We start from the raw sequence: 26,800 nt of genomic DNA, 5'->3' as shown, positions 1-26,800 counted from the left end.
ACTCCTCCCGCCTCTGTCCCAGAAGGGAGCCAATGGGCTTCGACAGCAACTACTCCTTCTCCTGGCTGCTCCACCTGAGCAAAACTGGCCCTTTTCTTTCCCCAGGATGCAGGCACACCACTGGAATGATCCTGAATCTTAAGCTAGATGTCACATTCAGAGCTGGTTTAAACTAACAGAGTAAGCCAGATCTTCATTATTCCATCTGTGGTCTTCAAAACCCACAACTGCGAGTATGATCTCAGTTTAGCTGTGTGCAAAAGAGAGAACCACAAAAAACAGCTATGCGGCCACAATACTACTTGCCTCAAAATATGAAGTTATGAACCTAACCAAGTTCGTTCCCCGATGGTCCCCAGAACAAGTGTGACAGCATGCTATACACCACTTTAAGACTGCCAACACTAAAAAAATCCAAACCTAGTCCTTGATTCACTCCAAACAAGGTTCCACTAGGAATTTGTCCTGAGAGCAGCAATTACTTTTAGTACCCCAAAACAAGTCTTCTGCATTGTGTGCAAAAAGCTAAAGAAATATTGCCACAATCAAATACAGCCCAGCTTTTGCTTATCTCAAAAGATGTTTCGTGACTTCCTGTGCTTTTAACATTAAAACCAGGGGGGGACCAAACTGTACTGACCCCAAACATGCATTTACAGGCTTAAAAATAATTAAGGTCAAACCACAGAAACTACTGCTCAATATTAAAACAGACATGATAGGCAAAACTCTCTGAAATTATGGCAGTATTGAAAGTAAGACAATCCTCCAGCAATAATCATGAGTCTGTGATAGCAATTACCAGACAACTGATCAGTTTCAAACTCATCAACCTGAAAAAAGCCTAACTAATTGCTAGCAGACATCAAGAAGTGCAAAGAGGAATTACTATTTCCACATAGTTTTAAATGATACTTTCAAACGTATCTTTGTTTTATTCAAAACACACAAACCTGGTTTGAACCAGTACCATTTCTAATTTAATCTGCACGTTTCACATCTTCAGCACATCCAAAACTGATAATGCTTGGCATTTGCGAACACAATGGACAAGATGACTCATTGCAAGGAATAGCATGCTGCCACTAAGACGCAGAAGGGTTCAGACTGACTGCCCGCTCAACCAGCCACAATTGGCAACTTTGAGCGGCAAAGCCCCGCCGCGTAATTTCCTTCGTATTTACGTTATCTCAAGATGTTTGGCTGTCTGATACTGGAATTTGGCACAGGTACACAGTTTGTGAAACATGCTTAGAAAAAAGAAGTTACTGTAAGTAAAATCATAATTTTTCCAATTGTAACCCAGGTACGTAGGCAAGTTAACGTCGTGACTGGCATTGTACGTGTGGCTGACAGACTAGTGACACAGCTGCAAATACAACTTCTTACAGCAAGCTCTACAGTGCAGAAACAGCCACAGAAGTGACACTCTAAATTCAAGGTGATGCCAGATTTTTTTGTTTTGTTTTGTTACGTGGAAAGGTTTCCTACTTCCTCCTCACCATCTTCTTTCTGTCTCATGAGCAGACAGCCTGGACAGACAGCTCAATGCTGCCACCTCTCTGCAACTCAGATTAGCAGCTCCTACAGACCAGAAGTTAGGATGCACAGCTCCGGCAAACACATACTTACCACATCCTCAAGGAAGGTGCAACCAACTTACTTGCACACAAAAACGTGCATAGTCTTTACTACCAGAGCAAACGGCCCTTTGATGTTTCTGCAACCTTTTAGCCTGTTGTATCATTCTCAGTACAGAATTATAAATAAAATACTCCAAACAGGATCCCAAAATGTTCTCTGAGACAAAACTCAGGTGCAAATCCAACCAGCATCGTGCTCGGTACACGTGAGACAGCCTGCATATCTTGGTGTCTCAGCATCTCCTACCAGGTAACGCACAGCCAGTGTCTTACAAGGCAATGCTGAATCAGAAGGCATTTTAACCATGACACTGCCTTTGATTCTTCTATTCATTCAGAGCAAATAATTTCCTTCTTGGCATCATAAATGGGAAAGTAACGGAGAAAAAATTAACCAGCCATTGACAAGTTTATGTTTAATATCTCCGTTATGCTCGTCTCTTTCTGAATACCAGACTTCTGCTGCTGTGACATGACAAGACTATTCTCAGTTTCCACCCACACTAGACTGTCCTCTCTTTCCACCCACGCCAACCTCACACCCATTATGATTAAAAGAGATAAAAACATGGCACACAAGCACAGTCTCTGAAGAGGCATCTGTCCTGTTTTCTTCTGCTGAGCAAAACTTGTCTTTGATGTGTTATCATTAAAGTAAAATAATTAAGTAAAAATTGTTTTAAGAACAAGTATAGGTATAAAATCCACAGCCTGAAAGATAGATTTTCTTCATCATGCAACTATTTGGCCAAAACCTTCTGAGGCAGACAACCAAACATCCTCCTGGCCCTCTGTTTGTTTAGCTCAGCAGACACCAACAGGTTCTGCAGAAAACAGAAACTGGTCTTTTAGGTATGCTTCAGTTAGTGTCATGGATGAAGTCAGGATTTTGTTTGTTAGGCTTTTTTTTTTTAATGCAGCTGATGTTCAGTATTGACAAACAGATCACCATCACAGCTTCTTGAAATGCAACGGACAAATCAATTTCATTGAAACAGATCTAAGTGGATCGCTGAGCTCCTGGAAGGTAGTACCTCCCCTAGAGCCATTCCTGAAACCCTGGGAAAGTAAGCATTTATTGAATACTGATTTTTTTTTTCTTAAGTACTCCCCAAACCAAAATTAATAGTTAAAAGTAATTTTGATTGGTAGTAATTACCACAAAGCACGTTGCTGACTGTAGGCCATAAAAAGGCTGTGTCCAAGGGATAGCCAGACTGCAAGGTCTCCAAAGACAGGAAACACTGCAGCCAACTCTGGTAATGTTAATTCTCTTCCAAGTATCTCCAAGGCAGATCCCACTACAGGGACATGTGCTTCTAACCCATGCAAGCTTATCATCTGCCTTGTCCAGTCTATATCAAAGCATAGTTCTGTGGTGAAGGCAACTTATGTATAGGATGCCAGCTTTATGTGCAGTGTTTCCCAGATTAAATATTCAGATTTAAAGTTTTAGTTACTGGCATTTACAAGTGATGAGACAGACAAACCGTATTTGAAAAATATTCAAAAGAACAGAATGAAGAAAAATAACACTGGATAGAATACGGTCTAATCTGGAATAACATCTTTAATGCATCAGACAGGACCAATACAAAAAGGTCCAAGAGAAAAAGGATTTCAGATACTTCTTGCTATTTAAATGCTAAATTCTCAATATCACAAAGGCTGCTTGGTGTTACTAATAATGTTGTATAGCAAGTGCATACATGGAAGACAGTGCTTTTAGGTAAGATCCTGCATTGACAGGAAGTGTGACCAACCCATTCTTCTCTTCAGCCACCTTATTTAAGTGGACTGCAGTAAAAAGACAGATATAAATACTTTTCACCATGCAATGCTAAATCTCTAGAAAAAAAGAAGGACACAATTCCTGAAAAATCATAAAACTCCACATTGGGAGTGGGAAGGAAGGTCAACAATTTAGGAGAAAATCAGAATTCACACAGAGAAGTTTCAACATCTCTTAACAAACTAAGAAATACACTGTAACCATTACCTATTTTCATCTCTTCACCTCTTCTTAAAAACTGAAGTCCACAACCAAACGAGCAGGTTCCCCACAAAATACCACATACAAGGCAGTGAGCCTCAGGGGGGCTAGTCACCTCACGTTTCAGCGTGTCCATACACAGACTGTTGTCTCCTCACAAGACAACAATGTCAAAAACTGGTATTAACCAGTGCCCGAGTTACACAGGGTCTGTGACACAGAGCCTCTCCACATTCCTAACCCCAGCTACCTCTTAAATGCTGTCTGCATACTCACCTTTCTCTTTTGTCTCAGAGCTACAACAATGAGTATATGCAAAAGTAAGCCTGACAGCATCCTTGGCCTCTGGTGTGAAAACAACTCTAGAAGTACTTCAATACTTTTTGTTATTCACTTTCCTGCTCAAGTCCTGTTCTTCTGTCTTAGTGACTGAATAGAAAACCTCCATTCAAAGTCCACAAAACGAATACTAAAATTGTCTGTTCCAACAGCAAAGCAGACGTACAGGACTGCCTACAAGATGTAGGTTTTTTTCTCAGCTGTTGCACACAAACATCGGCTTCCTTTGTCAAGAGAGGTGCTATTACCCCCTTCTGAGCACTTCTTGAAGACACATTCCTTGAGAAAGCCGTACATGAAAGGCTGGGACTGGACAGAGGGAAGTTCCTGCCTTGGTCAGTGTAACCAGTGCGTATCTACTACATTAAGTCTTTCCCACAGATCTACAGGAGACTAGATCACACAGGCCTTCTTCCAAGAGCAGGCCAGCTGCTCCACCCCCTCCACAAACAGCCGGGTTTATCATTACCTCGTGTTTCAACAGCACTGATGCACTTTTTGATGACGGTGAACCCTATCTTATCCAACTGTGCACCTACAAGGGGAAAAAAAAGTTTGAAAAGTTTCAAAGGACCATTACAGTTGTGTCTTTCACTGAAAAATAAGGCTGGACTTAATCACACAGCTAGTACTTCTCATGCAAAACTAAGTATCCTGGAACAGGAACACTTTCTCAGTTTTTCTAGAGAACTTCCACCTCTTCTCTCTCCTTCACAACCTGCCTAGCCCAAGAAAAGGCTCATTCTGGTGGCAGTGGCTTCACCGAATCTATTCGCCGCAGCAGCCTTTGAAGAATGGGATCCCTAATTAGGTACATACTTTGATAGATGCAACATGGAGCTTAACAATACTGACTGCAACATCGACAACATCAGAGAGAGTGAGCCAGATGGGACAAGGAAGCACTTAGGGTGAAAAAACAAATCATCAACAGCATGGCTTTTACTGAATCCTACCCTAAGCCAAAGGAATTCCCACACTAAAGATACAGGACACATGTATGTCATTTCACAGCAGTTAATGATCAGACTACATAAAAGCAGATGCATTAACAGGCCAGCAGCTGAGATCCAGCATTCGTTTGTTGTTCCTATCGTACTCTTTTTCTTCACATCAAAAAAACAAACAAAAAAAAAGTAAAAATCACATTTAAAAGCTTATATTGCAAAACTGCTCTTTCTGCAAATATCTGACTTTCTTGCTCCTGGGGACCTGGTATTGCACCACAAAATCAAAAAGATGTAGAAAACCTTCTATTAATAATGCCAAGATCCAGCTCTAGCCAACAATTAAAAAATAAATAGATGAAAGCATAAATTGCCTGATAATTCAAGAAGGATGTTTTCACTCCTACTTTGCTAACAGAGGAAAACTAATGTTGTTTAAAGCCATCTCTTCTACTTCCATATTCTAGTTTACATTTTAAATACATGCATTCAGCTCTTTTGCTGACCTTTATGCTCAGCTGCAATTGCTTTTAATACCATACTTACGCATTCCAACAGATGTGTACACACCATATGGATTAAGAAACTGATGCATTTACATACAAAATAACCCTTTTTTGAGTCCATTTCAAGCATGAAGTAAATTGGCAAAAACAATCAGACCATTTCTCCAGCTTATGTCTAGTCCTACAATTCTTATGTATGTATTAAACTGCATTACTGTGAAAATCCTTTCATTACAAAAATCCACAGAAGTACAGTCAAAACAATTACATTGGATCCACAGGAAAAAAATTACCTCTGCCTTTCTCAACTGTAAAATGTTAACAAAAATCAGCTTTAATAGTAATTCAAATACTTACTTCCCTCTCGTTTTGCATTTGCTCTATTCAAATTAGTGAACAGCTAAAACAAAAAGAGTAAAAAGACAAATTATTTTAAAGAATTTAATGAAACCAGAAACAAGACACCCCCAATCTTAATGCCCAGCAGGCACAAATACAGCCGTTGACAGCTAGAACCTATCACCTCTAACTACAACAGCTCTAACAGTAGGACCAGAGCTCCATGTCACCTCAGAAATCAGATAATTGCACTTTTTAAGGAGTGAAATCTTTTGAAAATTCACAATAAATCCAGTTCCTTTGGGAGCAGAACGATGTTACTTATAGCACTGAAATTAATTGTGATATACATGCTCCACACTCCTATCTTCTCCGCAGGTTAATTTCCCACAGTTTAAGTTCACTCACATCACTGAACTGCTTTGATGAATCCTGGGAATTATGTCCCAGCTCAGCATTCCCAGAAGTTGTAAGCTTACTGGGGAGTCCAGCTCAGACAACACATGATGGTAATAAACACCTCTGCAGATGAAACAAGATTTTTACAGCAATGATGCCAGCAAAACCTATTGCTAAAACCACCAGTAGCCAACTACTGGGAACAGACACGATTGTCATTGACTAGAAAACCCCACTCTTTTAGTCCCACAAGACCCATATACTATTTATGATTGTAAGAAGGATCTGCAATGTGTTCCAACTCTGCAGTTCACAGTTATTTCCTGATGTGAATCAGAAATTAAGCAAATTCAAGTACAACCTTGTTCCCATTAACAGGGATTATTTTTATCTAGTTAAAAAAAAATACCACCACATAACTAGCTCACACAAGACTTGCCACTGAAATACGGTATGTCAGCATAAGGTTAAGTGGACATGCTTACACTAGACATTTTCTAGAATACCACTATCATCATTGTGATGGGAAACCATTTCTAAAAATTGATGCTGTCATTACAATGAAAAATACCTTCTATCAGCATTAACAGATATCTATGCTGAGCTTTACCAGTTACCATCTCTCCTGAGTTTTATTTCACTTTTATTCATTTTACTGAATATATCATTTTGCAAACTACATAATCACTATTTATTAAGTTTAAAAAGTTATATGGCTTATATATATCATATATAAAAAACTTTAAAAGTTTATAATTACAAAATGGAATCAAGAAGTGGGGGGACAAGAGATTTTCTCCATTACGCTATAAATGAACATAATGAAATGTCACTTACAGCTTCTTTTCCATCCAAGGCTTCCATCCACAGCTTCCTGTCCTCCTCAGAAAATGCCTGCATGGTCACAGGAACTCCAGGCCTGCAGAAAGTAACAACCACACAGAGTAACTGCATTCACCAGCAACTAAAGTGCTGCCTTGGCAAAATCTACAAGCAAAAGCCCATTGTCCTAAAAGTTAGGGTTGGGGGGGGTTTAATTAATTATTGAACTGCTCTACTTTAAAATAAGAAGTATAGAACTGACACATAAGGTAGGAAATAGGGAGGAAAAAGGGAAGTAAATGTAACCTGCAAACTATTTATTTGAAATAGTCCATTGTTGATAGCCTACTGATTCCAACGCTTGCTGGTAGTTACTGAGTTTTGTGAATCCTAAATAAATTTACCCTTGCTTTGCTGGGTGATTACATTAAAAAATGTCTTTTGTCAACTTGTTTGATGCATAGTCTTCAGCTTAAAAGCAGTGACAATGATTGTTTTCTAGTAAATATCTTCTAAAAGTTAATCAAGTCTTAATGCAGCATCTCATTACAAAACTCCACTAGTCTAACTCACCTAAAAGGCATGGATGGACCACTGTAGGATGCAGGGATTAGGGAACAGAGATTAACATAAATCTACTTTTGCGTTGATAGAATAGGAAACTAAAAAGAGTAATTGTGTGGTTCAGCATAGCATACAAAGCAAAGAGTTAAAAGCAGAACAGGTTATTTGGGTAATTATTTTTCTGCCAATTAAAAAAAAATCATTATATTCAGCCTGCCATTACTTCTGGCAAATTTGTAAATCTCATTATACAGAGATGGATAGAAATAGAGAATTAATTCATAACATTCTCTCTCTCTCTTTTGTTTTAAATCTATCTTCAAGTAGCAAAATAGCTGTAGGGGAAAACGTTATCTAAAAACAGCACAGACACAACCAGCACAAATCTACTTTTACTTAAATCTGTAACAGTCTCCACACCACGTTCATATTTTTACAACTGGAGATGTTTCTAGTTCATTTTCACCTTGCCATAAATTTTATCAAATCACACAGTTTAATTGCAGTGTAAAACTCTGTAGATACAAATACCTCCTGCACAAAATCTCTTTTCAGACATGTGAGGACGAGACACACACACCCCCTCTAGCAATCCAGTCTAAACTCAGGAGACGCAACTGTAACTTTGGAATATGGCAGCAATCAGGCAAGTCATCTTTTGATTAGTTAATGCAAGGAGACTATTAAGACATAAAAAATGGAATCTCTTACTATTTTCAGCGATAGACACTGAGCTCTTAGAGTGGGCGAGGGAAGCCTTGCCCTAATTTCTGCAACTAATAACCTTTGTGACTAAAACAAGCTAATAACAATATTAGTAATAATAGTAAGCAAAGCAGCTTCTCAAGCCAAACCAACTTGTTTCAATGCAAACTGGTCTGTTAGTAGCATAGAGCTGCGAACATCAAAAACATACAAACTTTATCACTCAGCAGAAAAAAAAATACCTTAAGTAATTAGCTAAATTAACTAAAACCCATCCATGTGTTCATTTTTTTTTCTTGTCCACTTTCTTTTACTAGTTAAAACCAAAACCAAATTACTTCTGTGCAGGGCAAACTTTTCATGAAAATAGTAACTGTCAATGTATCAGAGTATCACCCAGAGGCAATACATCAAACTCTATGCTGCATGAAATATTATCTGTCTACAAATTAAAGTCAAAAGAGAGAAAGCCTTCCCTTCTCCTTGTCCTGTACTAGTAATATTAAATTTTAAGTAGTATTTCAGAAGGATAATGCTCCTTATCAACAGAAAGTCTTTTTCCTACGCCAAAAGATCTCTGCTGTCTCTAAGATTGAAATTTCTCTACATTTACAATAGTCACCTCCAACTAAACCTGACGGAGTACTAGAAACACAAAAAAACATCACTTTCTAAAGATTTAGCTGGGATCCTAGCACCCTCAGAGCTTAGTCGTAAGTATCAGAATTTAAAAAAAAAAAAATCATCTCTGTTTTCATTTTAAAGAAAAATCCATAAATATTCAGCTAGCTCCAAGCTATGCTCAAGTCACACACAAGGCTTTTCATTTGCTACTGAAAAGTCCTTCATAAAATTTTACAATCTTGCCTCCTTCCACAGCTCAGGAACCAAGAAAATCCCATGGCCAGCTGTCAATCTGTATGTTATTTTTTAACTTGGACAAGCCCAGGGATAAGTGTGCCCTGAACTGATACCAAGGAAACAAGCTAATGGCCTGCAGCACAGAACTAATCTCCATGGGAACATCTCAGTACTACACACACATATTATTAAAAGAAAAATGTCTGATATCAAGGTCACAGCGGACCAGTTGTGTCTATTATATCTGGACAGAAAGACAGATTAGATTTTTCCCACTTTTCCCAAAGAAAGAGAATGAAAAACAGCTTTGCAGGATCAAGGAAACACCGCTCTCCATCCATCTCTGTTTAAGTCCAGATACCCTATTGAGCAGAGATGACACACAGAGTGGGGGGTAAGCAGACATTTCTCACGGTACCTTTTTAGCAACTTTATCAGACTCAGTTTGAAATCTGTTATTCATAGTGACCAACACACTGACCCAATAGAAGCAGATGTCAAGATCTTAAATCTCTACTCCCTCTCCTACTGTCGGGACACAATGTTAGAAGAGTTAAGCCACAGCGCATTCCAGTCAAAAATGCAAGTTCAGACCATACTGTCAACTCGTGACAAATGCCGCCCGAGCTGTAAACGGGTATCTTGTCATCTGCCGTGTGAGCTGCAAGTTTTGGGATGCAGCGGTAGTTTTGCATGCAGGCCACTCTGACTGGCCACGCAAGCTAGGCATAACCTCGAACCTAATACTGCATGTGCAGATGTTCCTTCTCACTAATGTATTTGCAGATCACTAGCAATCAAAGGACAGAGGGGCCTGGCAGTGTTGGCCACACTGCATTTAAAGTGAAAGGCACTATGATCTGATGGGGAAAAAGCCAAAAACCTATAAAACTTGAAGACCAACTACATGATAAATTAGAACACAATTAATTATTATAAGGAAGGAGCAAAGATATTGGTTGAAAACAGGTCAGAAGGGGTGGATGCAAAAACTCAGCAACAGTTCTCTAATCTATGGCCAGCATTTAATGCTAGATCCTGTTCTGCACAGACACAATCTGCACCAAAAGAACGTGACATTACCACAGCTGTATTTCTTTGCAGTATCCTATTAAGTTGGATTCTCTCACTTTAATAATAAAGACTACAATGCTGACAAAAAGCAGTATTTATCATATTTTAAGATCATTTTAGAGAAATAAGCAACTCTTCTCTTTTGAAATAAATCAAGAAAATGGTGGTGTTTCAAAAAGGGAGTGGCATCAGTATTGAAGGGGCCATAAAAAGCCCCAAAATCCCAATGATCTTATTTTCAATCTGAGAATGCATCAAACACCTTCATGACCATGTCATTTTGGAAAAAGCAGGCTTGTAATACAACATGGTCATGACTGCATGAATTACTACTGTGATCATAGACTTTCACTTACAGCTACACGTACTTCAATTTAAGCCACGTTTCTTGACTAGGATAACAGCAATTCATAATAGTTTCCATGTTTTTTTCTATGCTTTTCTTTCATGTGAGCTCAGACAATGTCTAGATTTCAGTTTAGATCCTCACTGCTTCTGCTACACACAACTGAGGTAAAATCCAGTGAGCCATGGCAACGCTCGCCTGCTGCTCCACTGACCATTTCCCAGTGGCAGTCTGAACGACAAATGAAAAAACAAGGAGAAAACGCAACAATAATATTACGGTAGCAGTAACTACTACTTACAAAAAGTCCCTTCCAGCGTGTTTCAAGAGCTTACCTGTCTGAAGCTTCTAAGTCAAAGCAGAATCGCCTGTCTATAGTATCTATATTTCTTTTGGTACAATACGTAAGGACGAAGAGTTCCTCATCACCCTGTGAAAAAAAGGTTTTATATGCTTGACCCAGTAATTGAAAGCTTCAGTAATTTAGCTATACAAACCAAGTAAGGTACATTTATAAAAGTTATACTGAAAACTGACACTTGCAGAAGAATTCACTCATGGGTCTCTACATAATAGCACATAAATTCCATGGTCCTTTATGGGACATAAATGCAAAAATATTGAGTCCATTTTAGCTGGTGCTTTACAGCATGACACAGCACCACAGTAACTTAAACTAACAAAAGTATTTTGCTGTAAAGTCTTCACATGTTACAGTATAAGCACACAATGAGTGTAAGAGTCTTCTCCCATTTTATGTCAGACATGGTGATCTCCACAGTAAAGGCTACTGCTACAGAAATTGGAACAAAGCGTTATTTACCATCTGCAATCTGTTTTACAGAACCAGTCCTTTCTTCAAGGCCGACCAACACTAGAATCAGATTTCATACTTAAGTATTTAAATAATTTCATCTGTGAATGCTGCATGAGTTGTACTAGATTTAATCAAACTTAACTGTACATTTTAATTATTCCTTGTCTTATTCACCATCTCCAGACACAGGAGGTTGTCACCAAAGGAGTAATTGCATTGTGGGTTTCAAAATGGATGATCTTTTAATACAGCAAAAATGGCTTCATAAGTGTTTTAGAATGCTGAATGCTTACACACATACTATGTTAACTAAAATAGCTTATTACAATTAGAGTAAATCAGGATAAAAAATTCATAGAAGTACTGAAATGATTAAGGGAGCTAAATGCCATTAATTTTCAATATGGCAGGTTTTCCAGATCTTTTGAAAGATTCTTCCCAATTCAATATATTTGTAAATACAGACAGACCTCAAAATTATGAAAGTCATCTCCCCTCTGTTCAAACTAATGGGATATAACACCCTGATATCATTCCAACAACATGATTTCCTAACCAAATTTGAAGATAGGGCAGGGTGTTGCATTTACAGGAATAGTGACTGAAGCATTATTTTCCAGCTTCAGATACCCTTTTTCCTTGCAACAAAATGCATTTCATCCATATTAATGCCGTCATTTAATGCATCATCTCTGAAGGTTCTGAGTGTCCTCAATTCCCAACTATTTCAATAGGAATTAAAGCCATTTAAGATCAACAGTCTTGAGTCTTGAATATTTCAGATGCTATCAAAGACATCCAAAATTACATTCAGATGTCAGTACAAATTATATACCTATTAAAATCCTCTTTTCTAGTCCCTCTAGTAATTGCACATCTGAAAGAAAAATCTGACTGAAGCATGCAAGAAAGAGGTTTCTATTATGTTTTCCTGATTTATACTTTAACAAGTTAAATGCTTCATGGATAAACCAAATTCTAAATGGTGAAACACTGCATGTTATCTGTACCACATTCTCTGGTCTTCTGAAAGGAAACAATTGAAAAGTTGGCAGATTTCAAAACTATTAATCCAACTGTTACTTTAGTTTAATGTCCTTAAATGGCAGACAACTCACGAAGAAAGAAGAAATTAAGGGGCAAGGAGGTAGAGAGGGAGAGTGGTTGACATATCTTATCTGACACATTCTCTGCTCTTGATACAGGGCAAGTATAAAAGTGCATTATAAAAATATACTTACAATTTTCCCTCCTGATCTGTGTTCAAATGGGATCATGGTGAACTTCTTTGTCTCCTTCCTGTACGTGCAATAGTGCTTCACCCAACTGGAACCAAAGGGAGCAGGCCCTACAACAAATGGAAGCATTAACTAGTATGTGCTCTTTACAGTTTGTGTGTTTTCTCCTCCTGCTTTCCAAAATGATACTTAAGAGTCCTATTTAATACCTAATAATGTAGTATTAAAAAAAAAAAGGTATGAATTAAGAACATTATACAAAGTAATACAAATGTTAACCAGTGCTAAAAACTTCTAAAAACTGAAACATGTAGTATTTCACATTTATGTTTAATGCAAATGGAAAGAATTACTAACACATCTTTGTCTCACTGCTAAACACAAAATATTTTTTCCCTATAAAAAAAATATCCCATGGAAACATTTAGGCAGAATATGCAAACCTATCCAATCACATCTTCTGACACCAAAACTCACTCCTAATGATTCATCAGCGCCCAGCCTAAATAGAGTAAGAGCCCCGCCTACTACATGCAGTATTGTTGAGATTTACACCATAATGTTAACTGTTAAGACTTGGATTCTGATTCTCGGTATCTCCTCATTTCCATCAATTTACTTTAAAAAAATCCCCCAAAAAAGGAAATAGTCTGCAAAGGATCTTCTCTTTCAAAGGACTCTGCCCCAAAGTATCAGGGAAGCCCTTTGTGAGTGGCTCAAGCCAAGAGAAGATTTTACTGCTCCCAACTCCGAAGGTCTCACAGCCCTGCTCCTCCCCAGCTCAGTTCCAGGCATACTCTCACCTCTTCTGAATCTTTTCAGCTCATTCTGAAGCTCATGATGAGCAAGACCAGAGAACTGATCTCACAGAATAATGATTTTTATTACATTTTACTGCTAGTTCTCTTACAACTTATTTCTGAACACTGTAATACCCACGATTCCAGTGTAGAGTCTTCAAATCTGTGAAATATTTTACAGAATTCTTTAAACAATCATCAATTAAATATCAAAAAAAGTAAAATTCTCTCATCATAATAAGCAAAACAGACTTTCTAGAAGACACACATGAAAAAATATGGGTTTTGCAAAATGTTCTCAAAAAACCCACCACTTTGTGATCATTCCTTGAGCGCAAAGAGCTCTGCATCTTTTTCAGCTTCTTTACTAGCATGAGAAAGATTTAATTGTTCAAAGTATTGACAGGATATGATTTGCGTGACAGGCACCTTCACAGCAAGATTTTCAACACTAGCTACTTAGCGTGTATCCTGCTTTATTTGACCCTATGATCACAAGTAGGTCCTGAAAGCGTATCACTGAACCAAGGAAATGACAGCCAGTTTCATCATACTAAACTAGACCAATCTTCAGAGGCTAATTTGACAACTCTTCTTGTTCTCTGACAACAAATGTTTGACAGTTCTAAGGGAGGTCATTAGTAAGGGATTAAAAATAACATGAAATACATCCTTTGATCAAATAAAATTTCCCTGAATTCAGTCATCTTTTCTAAGAACTGTCACACTTCCAGCACCATGCTCTTTTATGACACTGCCATTAGAGACTTTGAACGTTTACTCAGATGCTCTGCTTAATTAACTGCAAATTCCTTGCATCTTTATGTTACCTGTAGAAACAAGACTTGCCTGTATGCACAGTATGGGCACTATAAGAATACAAAAGTACACCTTACTTTTTTCCTGTACATAGAGATAGCCTTCCATCGTGAAATGATTTGCTCTTTTATGCTCCTGAGGATTTCTTCTGATCTTGTTCATGAGCTCCTCTACCTCTGACCTTGTTCCTTCAAAACGATTTCGTGTCTAAAACAAGACAGCAAAAACCCATTAGTAGAGAGAGTGGAAGAAAGACTATTCCTGGCAGGTAGGAGCTATAATACTAATTTATAAAATGAGAGAATGATCCAGACCATTTTAGTACAGTCAGTGTACAATTTCCATATACATTTACTCTTCAAGATTTCTGATATTCTTCAAAATTAAAGTGTGGTTCAGATATTAGCTGCTGTAACTGTGGAAAACACACAAAGATTACCAGAGTGGATTTCTAAAACAATCCACTGACCTGTTCAGAAAGTGACATACTGAGTGCAAAATTACTTTGGATTTGAATATTCAAGTGTCCTTAGAAACGTATTACTGCAGACGTTGGCTTGATTCATGAGACACTAGTTGTCAGGAAGAAGGGGATTTTCTATGATTATTGAGAAAAAGTGACAGGAAGGTCACCAACAGTGTATACACATTGAGACTAAACACGTGCCAAGTATTTTAATCACACACAAGCAGCAGCATACCAAAGAAAAGTTATGATTCCTGAATGTCACTCATTCCAAAGTTTGCGAGCAGCCACAAGGTAAGTATTTATTAGAATATTAGTAAAAGCAATCAGAAGGTACCATACCACCCACAAATTATACAACAAGATCACACAAACAACAGAGCAGTTCACACCTGACAAGAAAAACTCTTTCAGTTTGGTCTGATAAACGCTGGCAATTGGCCAACAAGCAAATAACAAAACCATCATGGTAATACCCAGTTTTCTCCACATACCCACTTGCCCAAATGAACACATACGTTTAAATCCCAAGCTGGTATATTCCCCAATTGGCACACGTGTTTCAAGGAAAGCACATACTTCCAGATACATGCTTATGTGTCTTGTTGCTTTCTGAGAGCAACTTCGGTTTTCTGACAATGAATGAGCTTTTGAAAGTGCTGTCTCACCTATTTTACTTTTTTCACCCAGGTCAAGCATACCGTTGCATACACAGACAAATATATCAAGAGTATAAACAAGCATCCATTCTTGTACACAGACAATTAACACTGTGTTCCCGACTGGCCGACTGTACCTGCAAATTCCAGATTTACGCTTGGAAAGACCTTATTCACAGGCACAAAACACAGTCCATGCAGGCTGGTCAAAGCAGCCACTCATATCCTTACATTTTATAGTGGAAAGCTGAATATATTCTTTAGGCAATGACTAAGAAGAACTGCCTTCTTACCTCCAGGTAAAACAACTGCTCTGAACCCTCCCCCATATCAATCATTTCATTTTCAGGTCACATCTGCTTGCAAGTATGTGCAGGGTCTAACTCCAAAAACTTGCTTACAGGGCTCCAAACAATTTGCTGCATTAAAAAGTATACTATGGACTCTGGACAAGGACAAAAAAAATTGATAGTGACAGACTGCTCATACCTAAGCCTCCCTGTCTGAGCACTGATCACTCTGAGGTTAGTTGCTTCAACGGATCCTGACGGGATCTGTGCCTTAGCTGTTCAGTGATCACAAATCCCAGTGTGGAAATGCAGCCTGGGAAGGTGGGATGGAGAACCACGGGCTCCATAAACCTCAAGAAAATGTCTATTTCCCCTCTGTGCTGTGAGAAAGCTGAGCTTAACCAGGGGTCAACCACAGCCACTGCACCAGTGTGGCTATGCCTCCTCTTCCCAGAGAAGGCCAGGTTTGCTTGCAGGGAGAGTGTGGTCAAGGCTGCAAGGATCCTTTTATGGGGCCAGGCCCAGAACTCCAATAATAAAAGTCCTAGGAGTGCGGGGGAATCTAGTTGGAGACGCAGGATTTTTTACAAGAGAATAAGACTGTTGGAAGAATCACCTTACTGGAGCTTGGGCTACGTGGCTGGGGTTTGGGGTTTTTTTTCTTTCTTTCTTTTTTGGAGGGGAAGTGAGGGGAAGGCAAAGTCTGGAGAGCAAATCCACAGCACAATTCTCAAAGTAAAAAAATGAATGAAAGGGAAGGCAATTACTACAGCTATACCGGCAACTCTCAAATCACTTTTCATATCCAGCTAGGCTCTCTGTACTGAATCTTGCACCCTTCAATTTCTAACATGTCAATCCAGTGTTCTGCCAGCAGCTCAGCTGTACCACAGTCAAGACCTAGTTCATTTTTCCTTTGGGATGTTTTATTCATCTTCAACACAGTAGAGAATGTGTCATGTCCTCTCACAATCTTTTCAGATGCTTCCTTCTATATTCTCCTCTTAGATAGTTATTAAGCCTTGCCTCTTTTCTCTCTACAGCTTTTTGAAATACAGGTCGTTCTTTCTGTCTATTCATAAAACTTGAGCTGTAACGCTCAATCTCTCTTGGGTTTCCTGGGGCACACTATCATACCATTCAGTCAATTGAAACCCAGCTGTTGAGATTAGGTTGCTTTCTTATTGCTCACCACATCTTCAGACCACTTCACCAGCTCTTTTCCATCTGTAATCTCAAATCCAGCTCTTCAAAAATGTATCACAGCTTACTTCTCATGTTTCTTTTCTTGCTCATCTTGCATTAGCTCCCCTCTAACCACTGCAGCTCCGTGCTGCTCCTCACTCTGTTAAGCTAAGCACACAGAAGCAGCAAGTCTGTCCTGAAATTTCCCCAGAAGCACTGACTTCTGCCATGAAACCACTCTGTTAAGCTAAGCACACAGAACTGATGTGAAGAACTGACACACTTCTACTGATGAAGCTATTCGGTTCCCTTACCCAAACCGAACAAGAGCTCCAGAGGAAACTTGAGACTTAAACATACGGAAAGAAAACCAAGGGAATCCCATCATGACACATGAATCATGTCACTATGTATTATAACCACCATAATCCTCTCTTTCACCTTCCCACCTCCCTGCTAGTTAAGCCACTCCTAAAAATAGACTGCGACCTCTGAGCAGCAGTTTCTGTGTCTTAATTCCAGGTGTCCTTAGAGGTCATTGAAACAGATGCACCATCACGAATTGCTTGTTCGCAGTAAGGTTTGTTCCCTACCAACAGGCCTCTGGCACATCCAAGTTCCTCTGAGCGAGTTTTATTCTTCAACAAATCTCAAGGAGGCAAATGGACCATCTGACTAGTGACTCTGTCAGTACTGTTGCTTCAGCCTGGCACCTTGCTTCCTGCTCTCCCAGTCCTCAGCATATCACACAGGACAATTTGGTGTGAGGGAACACTAACTAGCAGTGTGCCCCAGAGAGGTTGCCCTTGAAGGAACACACCATTTTGTCAATACACCATGGGTGTTAACACCAAGTCTCCTTGTACAGCCCCATACACTAAATCAATAGGGATGTTCTTGCCTGAAAGGGCTGCTTTAACACAAACTCCCAAATCACAATGCTGGTAGAAATAGCAAAAAAATGCTGATACACCCAGCGTAACTTTCTTTGTTATGGATAATATAGCCCTATCAAGCAGTGACATGACCACCACATACCTGATTTCAAACACACCTAAAACACTGAGGACCTTGGCATTTCATTACCCATCCTCCGAATTCTCCTGCGTTGTATGCATTTTAACAAACTCTGTTTGTTTTTGAACTCTTTCAAGCTAATCCTTGTGTTATGTCTCAAAAACAACTGGAAAAAGGAGTGGGGGCCTTTCACTTGGTGTTTGTTTTTAGAGAAGCATTAGAAATAATGAACTCACTGTTAGCCATGATTTGTTCAGTCATGAGGTTGGTTAGCCAGCAGATGGCACTGTATCCCCAAAGTTCCCAGGCAACGCACGAACACCGTGGTAGCACTGGCAGTAAGTTGCTGTATGTACAGTATCTCTAAGTGTGCCATTTTACTCAAAAAAAAATTAGCAAAGGCATAGATCTTAACTCAATCTCAACTTACATTTTGTATATTTATCTGCAGGGCCATTTTGTAATGATTGAAGTCTTTAGCAAGTTCATATCCCTGATGATAGAAAGTGAACAAACCCTGAAAAAATGATAGCACCTGAAATACAAACAAAAGACTTGTTAGACTGAGAAACTCCATTTACCAGAATACAATTGCTGCACACAGCCTTTTGTGGACAGCTCAGAGATGACAAAATGATAATTTTCAAACAATTCCCACTAATGCCCACAATTTATGAATAAATATTTAGATCCATACGATCAGCTGTGTTTGTAGACATTTTTGGGTGGTTCTGTCTCTGGGATTTCACAATTAATCTTCAGTTTAAATCTGACCATAGGCTATGCCTATTGCCTGTCTCCCAAACTTTCCTATGTAAGGTTTTCCTACAGCTGCTCTGCCCCCAGTGATGCCTGGAATATTTATTTGTGCACAAGGAGGTAACGATCATTCTGTCTTTTAGTCACCACTTCCCTGGTCATACCCCTCCCTGCTAATGACCACGTGGAGATGACTTTCATAACAGAGTCAACTGGTTTGTTGAAATAAGGAAGCTTTCTCTCCAGTAACCTTATCCATCCCGGCTTTTTGAACCCAGACCTAACCCTCTGTCAGAACCAACAGTCCATCCACAGTGCCTTTTCTGACTTCAGTGTTTCAATTTAAAAGAATGAGTTACACTGTATTGGAAGCAGGGTGAGGTAGGGCACTGCCGGCCTCTCCTGTTTGGTTCAGGTTGTTGGAAAGAAGCGAGTGACAGAGGAAAGAACTGTCTTCAGGAAAAAGAATAAACCAAAAAACATGTTCAATAAAGTCTGAAGTCATATGCAAACAAATAATTTTCAAAAATGCAAAACACACATAAATTTAAAGTGTTATGAAGGGAAGAGGGGATAAGAATTTGGTATTAAATAATTTCAGTTTGTTACCTGAACGCAGACTTCAAATACAAATTAAGCAACAAAGTTCAGCCCCATCAAGAGGCAGCTTTCAGAAAAGAGAAAAGGGACATGTTTCAAAAACATAATTTGAAGTTTTATTACTAGAGTCTGGCTCTATGGAAACTTAGAATGGTTTGAAACACAGTAACTGAATCCAAAACCATTTAGGATTAAAAAAATAAAAATACTAGACAGTTTAAAAAAAAAAGCAACAACAAAAAAATCCTGCACAACCATTTTTCACAGCATTTTCCCATTCCTTGAACTATGCTAATATATTTAAAGCAATTTATTCTCACTTCATCGTTTTAGCAATTTTTTCATGCAGGAATAAGCTATATTAAAACACAGAGCTCTAACTCCATAATGACCAACTACTTTGACTAGGGTCATTGGGGATTTTTTTTTTTTCATTATTACATTAAGAAAATTGTACCAGAATAAAAGGACAGACGGCCCACAAACACAGACTTCAGAGCTTAATCAAACAGAAGTCACTTCTCAAGTCCATTCTCCCTTTATCTCAGTAGCACACATTGGTCTCTCATCGTTTCATAAAGTTGTATTTATACTATGAAGCTAATGCACATTGCAGAAAAATATACACTAAGCTCTTCTCGGAGATTTAAGTATGTCTGGTAGGTATATACATGATTTTCACTGAAATTCAGTGGAAACCCTTGATTTCCACAGATTCAATTGCAATTGAAATTGAACATATCAAGACTACCTGATCCAAAATAATCAGCTTTTAGCCAGCAGCACCCTCTTAATTTATATCTGCACTTCTTCACTAGCAGGCCTCTAACTGCAACCTTCATATTGAAAATTAAACTCCTCACATCAGTTTGGAATAACATTTCAGTGGTTGAAAAAACAAAAGGCAGAAAGTCTGACCCCAACATCACCATCTCGAATCTTCTGTTCTAACTCACACCGTAAATTGAGTTTTTTTGTAGTGCAGCACAAGGTTTCACACATGTTCTGAAAATCAACATCAATGGATCCAAATCAACTGCAATTACTGAGGTAAGCTTTGAAATGCCTGGCTAAGTGTAGCTGCACTAGGAAATTGCACAGATCTAACAAGAGTGCTTTAAATTCTGTTAAGTCACAACTGCATATGTTTTCCCAGAAAATGGAGCTCCTTGACTTATGTTCAATTGCATTCCTTCTCCATCCCTTATGAATGACAGGGTAGGCTGAATTCAGTGGTACTTACAGGTTCCACACACTCAAATTTCTTCCTCTCCTGTATCTCTTGCAACTTGCATACATACTCGAGGGACAGCTCATAGAAGTGTTTTCTGTTCTGTTCCACTTGGTTATCTGCCTGCACACAGAATACAGCTAATGAAGTTTCCAAGACATTTTGCAAACAGCTTCAAAATGACACATATATACAGCATACAAGTGGCAAGCGATATTTTCTCCAGACTGCAATTTGTTCCTTTACAACGCAGCTCATTCATTTACTTTCAAATGGCAGCAGCAATTCCCTTTTAATAGACAATGTGTGCTGTTTTTATCATGAGGCTAAATTTTTAGAAATATTCCAATAACACCTCTTCAAGGTTCTTTTCTATGGAATCCAAGCCAAATACAGCAGAGCAGGTATTTGTGCACTGCTTTAACAACACTGAAAAGGTGCCTGCCCAAACAGGGACTAGCAGTATCTTCCATTAGAAAAGGGGGACATCATCTCTCCAGGCAAACTAAGGAAGAAGTTCTTGTCAAAAACCACATTGCTGGTACCATAATCTTTACCTTGTAGCCCAAATAGCTACTGTAAATAGCCAGAATGCTATCGTACCCCTCCCACACCTGTGCTCACTCTGGCAAGAAAAGCAATAAAAAAAGTTCACTTATTGGTGAGACACTTCACAAGTTTCCACAGAGCATCGAATATTCCAAAATGCAGCCTTATTAGCTGCAGCTGATTTTTAGCTCAGCTTCGCTGAAATGCCAACACCATATTGATGGCCAACAGCTATGTTTTGGGTGGAATTCATCTGTACCTAAGGATTTAGCTGTCTAGCATATATGTATTATTTCATAGTACGTGCCCTCATTAAACTATAAAACTTCAAGAACCGGGCAATGGAAACCTTTATTGAAATACATGAAAGAAAACGCAAAGGGATACTCTAAGTGATTTACACTTAGTCTTTGCCCATGTGATAATACCAAATGCTCCTACACTGAAATATAAAAGGGACTGGAAAAAGGGTTAGGTGAAAGGACCAGCCTTCCTATCATACATTCTCTTAAATGCTGAGACTATACCCTTCAGGCAGAACAGTGACTGCTATGCTTTAAGAGGATAAGTCAAATGAGCTTTAAGACAGTTCTGCCTTAAGCCGTGCTTTGTTGCTGTGTTAGCAATCTGTGAGCAGTTAAAGGGGAATAACAAGAAATGCGTCAAAAAAAACTGAGCACTGATATGCATGTCAGTAAGAAAACGTTCCAAAAAGCCAAGCCATTTCCATGCATCCTACAAACCATGCAACACGGGAATCGTTTGAGATGTCAGCAAAGCTTCTAATGATACATACCATTTACAGAAGGGCAGCCACAGAACAAGACTATGAGTGGGTGTACTAGGACATCTGGCTAATCGATAGTAAGACTGCCCTGTACACACCAAAGCCCCACGTAAGCCTGCCTCTAGATATCTCTGTTGACTGTTTGGGTTGCCCCCCTCAAGAGCACAATACCCAACAGAGCCAATTAATTATTTTTGCTCAATTCCCCTGTAAATGAATTATCACAGCTCTCCTCACTTTTTCAAGGCATAAGCCTCCCCATGCACCCATCAAGTCCGCCCACTCTTGCATTGTGCTTTGTGTACTGTCGAAGAAATACAGAAATAAGACACACACCGTGCCTCAATGAAATTTCAGGGATAACCCTCCACTAAGAGTGTCAAAGGCTATCTTAATGTAAGACATACTCTACAATATGGCATGTTTTTCATCAATTTTTTTGTCAAATTTATACTCACATCCTTTATTTACTCCAGTCAGGAACTGACACAACGAGCCATATATAATACCAAATAAAGAAGCTCCCATGAACTTGTACACATATTTTTCTAGGCTTGTGCAAGACAGTTTTTCCTATTTAGCACTCTGACAACATGTTGCAAGTCCTTGGGGTGTTTTGGTTCTTTATTTTTTAAATTGCTTGAACATTTATACTCCAAAATTAAATGCACAAATGAAAGAGCCTGACTGAAGAATTCCTGGATTTTTGTTCATGTAACTTTGAAGGACATTTCAAACAAATCTCTTGGGTCACTATATTGTTTACACAAAAACTTCAGACTGTATCTGACACAGCTTCAAAGTGCCTTGTAAGGCATTTTGTATTTTTCCGTTGAGGTTCAGTCTCACTTCAAACTCCGAAATATGGTTCTCAATACCATCAAGTAAGAGATCATAATTAATACTTCATTTTTTCTGCATCACGTTCTTCAACAGCTGATCAGTTTGATAGAAGCACAGGTCCTGACAGATGAGCAATACCCATTAACTTCAATGGGACAACTCAAGTCTCCAGAGACACTTTTTTATGCATATGATGGCCCATGCTGCAAATACAACATGGAAAACTAACATCCTAGTGAAACTTGAGAACAACCAGAGTTCTCAAGTTCATAGTTAACCTGTCAGTTGCATTAACCAATTTTTAGGAAAGATGGCATAGACTATTTGGGGTGAGGTAAAGGGCAAGGAGAAAAGTCATCTCCAAGGAGAACATTAGGTGCTTAATGATACAAGGCATTCATAGGCCAAGCATTAATAATTCTGACATAATTACATTTCTCTGAAGAAAGTAAAATCCTTCTCCCTACAGGAAGTCTCTGCAAGATTTCTCTGCTATCTACTCACCAACTATTTGCTGGTGTTCCAGAAATAAAAGCTATTACAAATAAGGATGATGATAAACCCACAGGGACAGGAGGAATGCCAGGCAACACAGATCTGTTTTTAAGTTATAAATTGTCAACAAACTAGTTTTTTTTCAAGTAATGCTACAAGAAAAGATATTCAAAACACAAGAAAGAAAAAAAGCACAAAAGCACTTGTTTCAGGATTGCAAGTCTTACTGGGCTTTGCATTAAGCATTAACAAAGGACATTTAATTAATACATACAATTCAATGCAAATTACGTATATATCAAAGTCTCATAAGAAATGCAGTGTTTGTCACAATATACTTGCATTTTGCTATTCCCTTAACTATATAAAAATTTAACTTGATGTTCTGTACTTCATACACCTGTCAAGGAAAGCCCTTGATTCAGGAAACAGTCGGGGTACACCGTGAAGTTCAGGAAATACTGATTTTCTCACCAACCTTTACAGTTGACAGAACTTCTCTTTTTACCACTATGAATGCTAGTTTTACATTTGCATGAAATATATTTACCTATTCAAAAGCCTGTAGCTTGCATAACAAAAAAAAGAGGCAACAATACCTCTTGTAATTGTAGCTCTTTCTTCTTAGCTGATAAATTCAAATGCTTTTCTAACAAACTGTAGTTCTTCTCTGTCTCTTTATCAAACTTCTTCTTTTCCTCCTAGACACAGAAACAAAGTAACATTCATTTATATATTTTTAAAAAAGCTAAGAAAAGTCTCTTCATTCTTCGTTTCAAATTCTACTTAATCCAAAACCAGGAGAAACAAACTATCGTAGTCCAAGTAACTATGGGAAAGTTCATTTCCAATTCTTTTTTTTAAATTGATATAAAAGCTAACTTGAAATGAAATCCCATCACATCACTATGGGGAAGTTTATCACATAAATGCTTACATCTTCCAAAGTAAAAACGAAAATAAAAAATCTCCTTGATTTACTGCATTTTTCATTATTTTCAAGGATCCTCCACATCATCCTGGTTTTGAAGAGAGGACTTAAAGGGAAATAACCAGTTTCACAGAAAGGTGGGTGGTTTTGGGTTTTTTTTTGGTTGGTTGGTTTTTTGTTTGTTTGGGGTTTTTGTTTTCCAAAAAAAATTACAGGGGAAAATTGTAAAAAAAGCATTTGAGTAAGTGCTAACAGTTTCACAGTTCAAAACCCAAAGAAAACCTAGCTTAGAATTTCTTGTTTTTAAAGCCAAAGATCTCTGTCCTGAATTCCTGCTTCTACCTGACTGGTTTTGCAACCGTGGAAAAAAGAGACTTTTTAAAATAAAGTAAATCTCCATAAAACACAAAATCATGCTGGCAGAAGAGAATCTCTGAGACACGTATGAGTATAGTTTGCACATGCAAATCCATTTCTCTGACTATCAAAAGCAATGTATTAGAAAAGGGACAGCCATTACATATCTCTAGGAAATCTGAGTTCTTGGATCTAATTTAGCAGAAGACACTGTAAACCAACACTTTCATTTCCTCAGTTTTAGTTTCTTAACTCTGTGTGCTGTGACAGAAAGTGGTATTCATGCAACCAACTATTGAGTTTTGAATCTGGTTTTAGTATAACCAAATTGCAAATTGAAAATATTCTAAAATAAGTAAAATGATCTGTCAATTTGGAATTTTATTTAAATGTATTCTACCCAACATACTGGTTAGGTTCTATAGACATACTTGCCTTTTTTTTTTTGTCTTCTCTTAACCTTTCATTTTTAGTAAGTAACACTATAATCAGTGATACACATTTTTGTTCTCTAAACGACTGGATTCTGAAGATGGCATCCTATTAAAGAGGGAATCTAAGCTGTTCAGGATCGCTTCTCAGCAAGGAATTTTACCAAAAATGCTAGGGTTTTTTTCCTCCATTCTGAGTCCAAGAACTTCCTTTTAAAAAACAGCCACATTATTCCTTACCAACTGAGAAACATTAAGATAAGCATATGGCACTAGTGTGAAGAGAGATAACATATCAGCATATGGGAAATTAGGAAGAAGAGGAGGGAGGTGTGGGGGGGAATCTTTGTGTTTATATTAGCAAAAGTTCCATTGATCTGATCAACATTGGAGTGCTGCCAGAGAAGGAGTGAGCTATTGGCTTCTAAATAGGTACAGCCAGAGACTTGACACATAGTTTGGGATTAGAGCAGCAACATCTTTTATGAGGGGGTAATTCAATAAGGATCTCAGCTTCCAGCACTATGCTATAGAGCTAAACTCTTTTTCTTCTTAAGCCTACTTCAGACCACTTCATCAGCAGGGGATGCAAGATAAAGGAAAATCTGAGGCAGCAGATTCAACTTTTATTTTGTAATGGTAAAGCATAAATTTTTCCTAAAGCAAATACAACATGACATTCCAGATATATTTCACTACTAGATGTAATAATCTGGTTTTGAGAGCTAAGCATTGTTATATTTCCAATGCCACTACTTTGATTATATTGAATAAGTATTCAAGTTATGAATATTCAAATAGTTAAATATTTTTTAGAGTATTTTTGTTTAGATTATGCAATTATGCAAGACTGTTCTATTTAAGGTCACAGAATCCTGTCCAAAACAAATGGCTAAATGGCAAATAAGAGCTTCAACTTGACAGAAACAGTATGCAGGGAGACAGAGGAAGAAACATCCATCCAAACAAAATGCAAGATGTAGGCTGTTTGAATGAGACTTGTCATGTTAGAAACATCAGGGACAGAATTTGGACTAGTAAATGAGTGAAGAACCTGAGACAATTTAAAGCATTAGGAGTTCTCACCCCAAAAACATCAATGTTCTATAACACCAAACACACTGTTGAAATAGCCCATTCATTACAGCTGCTTCTAAGGCAATAAGTTACGTTTGGAACGAATTCTCTATTTTCTTAGAAGACTCCCTATATTACAGACCAAGTTTTTATTGCGTGTTGGTTGGGATGCCTGATGAACTTCTCAGAAGTCCGTACAAATCACACAAAGCTCATTGTACCATCAAACTGTAACGATTTATGATCAACAGAGCATTTTACATTCACGAACACTGAAATCATACTCAGAACACATGAATCATCCTGCTAAAGTCAAAATGTATAGCGCTCTCATAACCAAAACATTACCTTAGCTATTAAATACCACATCTGATGAAGTCATGAAATTATAAAAACATCTGCAGAGCGGTACCTTAAACTTGTATGAATTTGAGGTTTTCAAGAGATAACTGTCTTAACTAGCTCTTCTTATTTCCTTTTTTTTTTTAAAAAGCATTTAAATTTCTCACTGGAAGATGGAAAGTAGACAGGTACAAAGAGGTAAAACTTGTCCTTGTTACTTTTATCCACAGCTAGTCCATATTTATTACACCATATTGTGTTTGTGTGGCTGGGTTTGGTAGCTGGGGAGGTGCTACAGGGGTGCCTTCTGTGAGAAGCTGCTAGAAGTTTCACAGGATGGATCTCTCTCTGGCTATGGTCAAGCCAATTAGTATCTCTGTGATTAACATATTTAAGAAGAGAAAACAAAGAGACCTCTAGAAGGAGTGAGGTGTGAGAGAAACCCCCAGGTCAGTGCAGAAAGGCGGGAGGAGGTGTCTGGAGCAGAATTTCCCCTGAGCTTGTGGGGAGAGGGCAGGCTGTGCCCCTGCAGCCATGGAGGGTCACGAGGGAGCCGAGAACCCCTGCAG

At 38.4% G+C, this 26,800-nt stretch overlaps 1 protein-coding gene across 1 annotated transcript in view; it reads right to left on the bottom strand.

The window, feature by feature from the left end:
* ARHGAP10 (Rho GTPase activating protein 10) overlaps positions 1-26,800 on the bottom strand; it is a 148,651-nt gene that overhangs the window by 64,943 nt on the left and 56,908 nt on the right. The window contains exons 5-13 of the mRNA XM_010147235.1: positions 23,693-23,794; positions 20,432-20,542; positions 18,260-18,364; positions 14,290-14,419; positions 12,597-12,703; positions 10,874-10,968; positions 7,004-7,085; positions 5,786-5,828; positions 4,445-4,510 (exon numbers count right to left, since the gene is read on the bottom strand). Of these exons, the coding sequence (XP_010145537.1) occupies positions 4,445-4,510; positions 5,786-5,828; positions 7,004-7,085; positions 10,874-10,968; positions 12,597-12,703; positions 14,290-14,419; positions 18,260-18,364; positions 20,432-20,542; positions 23,693-23,794 (841 nt within the window). The remainder of the gene's footprint in view (positions 1-4,444; positions 4,511-5,785; positions 5,829-7,003; positions 7,086-10,873; positions 10,969-12,596; positions 12,704-14,289; positions 14,420-18,259; positions 18,365-20,431; positions 20,543-23,692; positions 23,795-26,800) is intronic.

Source organism: Eurypyga helias, unplaced genomic scaffold (assembly GCF_000690775.1).
Source record: "Eurypyga helias isolate BGI_N326 unplaced genomic scaffold, ASM69077v1 scaffold5990, whole genome shotgun sequence".
NCBI lineage: Eukaryota > Metazoa > Chordata > Aves > Eurypygiformes > Eurypygidae > Eurypyga > Eurypyga helias.
This window is presented reverse-complemented; position numbering and strand designations above follow the sequence as displayed.